Source organism: Mirounga leonina, unplaced genomic scaffold (assembly GCF_011800145.1).
Source record: "Mirounga leonina isolate KUSES-001 unplaced genomic scaffold, KU_Mleo_1.0 Mir_115, whole genome shotgun sequence".
In the NCBI taxonomy this organism is placed as follows: Eukaryota; Metazoa; Chordata; class Mammalia; order Carnivora; family Phocidae; genus Mirounga; species Mirounga leonina.
Genome location: NW_023270268.1, coordinates 64,792,561 through 64,794,658, shown reverse-complemented (window position 1 = coordinate 64,794,658; position 2,098 = coordinate 64,792,561). Strand labels below are relative to the sequence as shown.

The 2,098-nt window shown below is 42.1% G+C and overlaps 1 protein-coding gene across 1 annotated transcript; it reads right to left on the bottom strand.

The window, feature by feature from the left end:
- Positions 1–664: 664 nt before the first annotated feature.
- On the bottom strand, positions 665–1,339 carry LOC118000299 (calcineurin B homologous protein 3-like). Its single transcript, XM_034989935.1, has one exon. The coding sequence runs from the start codon at positions 1,234–1,236 to the stop codon at positions 667–669; it is 570 nt and encodes a 189-aa protein (XP_034845826.1). The 5' UTR covers positions 1,237–1,339; the 3' UTR covers positions 665–666.
- Between the last annotated feature and the right edge of the window lie 759 nt (positions 1,340–2,098).

The following is a 2,098-nucleotide window of genomic DNA, read 5'->3' as shown; positions in this document are numbered from 1 at the left end:
CTATCAGAACCCTAAAGGTAATAATGACTGAATGTTTTTCATTTCTAATATTTGGTATTTATAGTATGAGATTAATTTTAAATAGGTTTTTCAGTATTCTTTTCACAGCTACACTTTTCAACTGGGCACTATTATCTCATTTTTATGAGTTAGTCTTACAAAAAAAACCTAAGAATTTTAATAAAATAGAACTGCCTTACAAATAGCATTTACCACAATCTGTAAATACAGGCAAATAAGCCACACTCCTCTTGCCCATTTTTCCCACTTTCCCAGTCAAACCCCCTGAGGGAAATAAATCCATCCTATACCATTTGATGCCAAAAGCAATGAAAGCAAGAAGTTTTGTTTTTTATGTTTTTCTTTTTTTGTTGGTACGCAGTTAAGAGCTGGGACTCTGGCATCAAATTGCCTGAGTTTGAATCCTGGATCTTCACTGACTTTCTTATTGCCTGGTTTGTGTTACTTACAAACTTTTTTTTTTTTTTTTTAACAAACCAACCATTTTCTTTTTTTATTAGAGATAAAAACAGCGAAGTTCCACGTACCACACCTTAGGGAAAACGAGACAGCGGAGGACTGGGGACTATTTACAAGAGCCTTGGCTGAAGGACACCTGCGGCCTCAGGTGCTGCGGGGACAGCACAGCTTCGGGGGGCAGGCGGGTCAGTGGCAGAGGGCGATGGTTTCCATGTTAAGGAGGCGCACGTGCATCTTGGTCTCGATGTCTATCCCCTGACAGATCTTCAGGAAGTCGTCGAAGGTGATCCCCTCATACACCTGGTCAGGCTCCATCTGCCCCCCACACACACTGGCCGCCTCCATCATGGCCCCGTCAGCGATAGAGCGGGCTGACTCCTCCATGTGCGGGTTTCCGGAGAGCAGCTCCTCCACCACATTTCGATATTCTTCCAGGGTGATGCGGCCGACGCTGTCCGAGTCATACATGTGGAACAGAAATCTCAGCTTCTCTTTCCGGCACAGCTGCTCCTGCTCCTCGTCCATGGTGGTGTCTATAGGTCGGAAGTAGGACATGATGGTCAGGAAATCCTCAAAGTTGATCTCATCAGCCAGGCCGCGGGACCCCTTGCGCAGGTTCCTGTTGTCGAAGAAGACACGGGTGATTTTGGATCGGATTGGGTTGAGCTCCAGGTCAGGGACGTTGTTGAAGTTCTCCTTGCGAATGGTGGGCCGGTCTCCACTTAGCTGCTTAAACCTCCGGTGGAGCTGCTCCATCTGGTCTGAGGAGAAGCCGGTCTAATCTCCCTAAACCTCAAATTCTGCCTCTGCAAAATGGAGATAGTAACAGTACCTGCTCTGTAGGAATGTTGTGAGGATTATCCAAAATAATGCATGTAAAGCGCTTGGCACATGAGGAAGTAATTTTTCAGTGTTCACTCTATTTTTGGTATCTATGTGATGTCTTTCCTCTTCTGATTCAAACGCGAGTATTTGTAGTGTTATTTGGGCTCGTTAAAAACTGATTATGAAAACCAGTATTTGTAGTGATATTTGGGCTTAGCGTTAAAAACTGATTATGAAATTTGGTTGCACACTTAGCATGGAAGCCATTAGTGATCACAGAGTAAATGCTAGACCCTCCCTGCCTTCTCTTTTTCTTATGGTCCTGTATCTGTGTTCTATTAACTAGTTTTAGTATAGGGGATCATACTAAATGTGAATAATGAGATAGAAAACATTAAATACATGAATAGCGGATGAAGGCATCAATAAAACGTAAGAAATTGAATTCAATTCACATTGCCAATCATGTGATCTTCTAGGTTGTGACATTAACTGTGCTCAAGGTTGCTGCCTTAAACTGGTCAGATACTGTTTGGAATGAATACTGGAACCCTCTGTAAGGTCAAATACAGATAAAAATCTTGTGAAATTTGCCCAAATGCGTCTGCTTATTTGTAGACTGGGAAGGAGGTCTTAATATAACACATAACATATTAGCATTTTCTGAAAATATTGGCTCAAAAGAGCCAATGTATTGAGTAGGTGTGGGGTAAAATATCACTAGAGGAGTAGTGAAATCAGCTTTATAAGTATATTTTTATGACCTAACTGTTATGATGGTAAAACTTTCTTT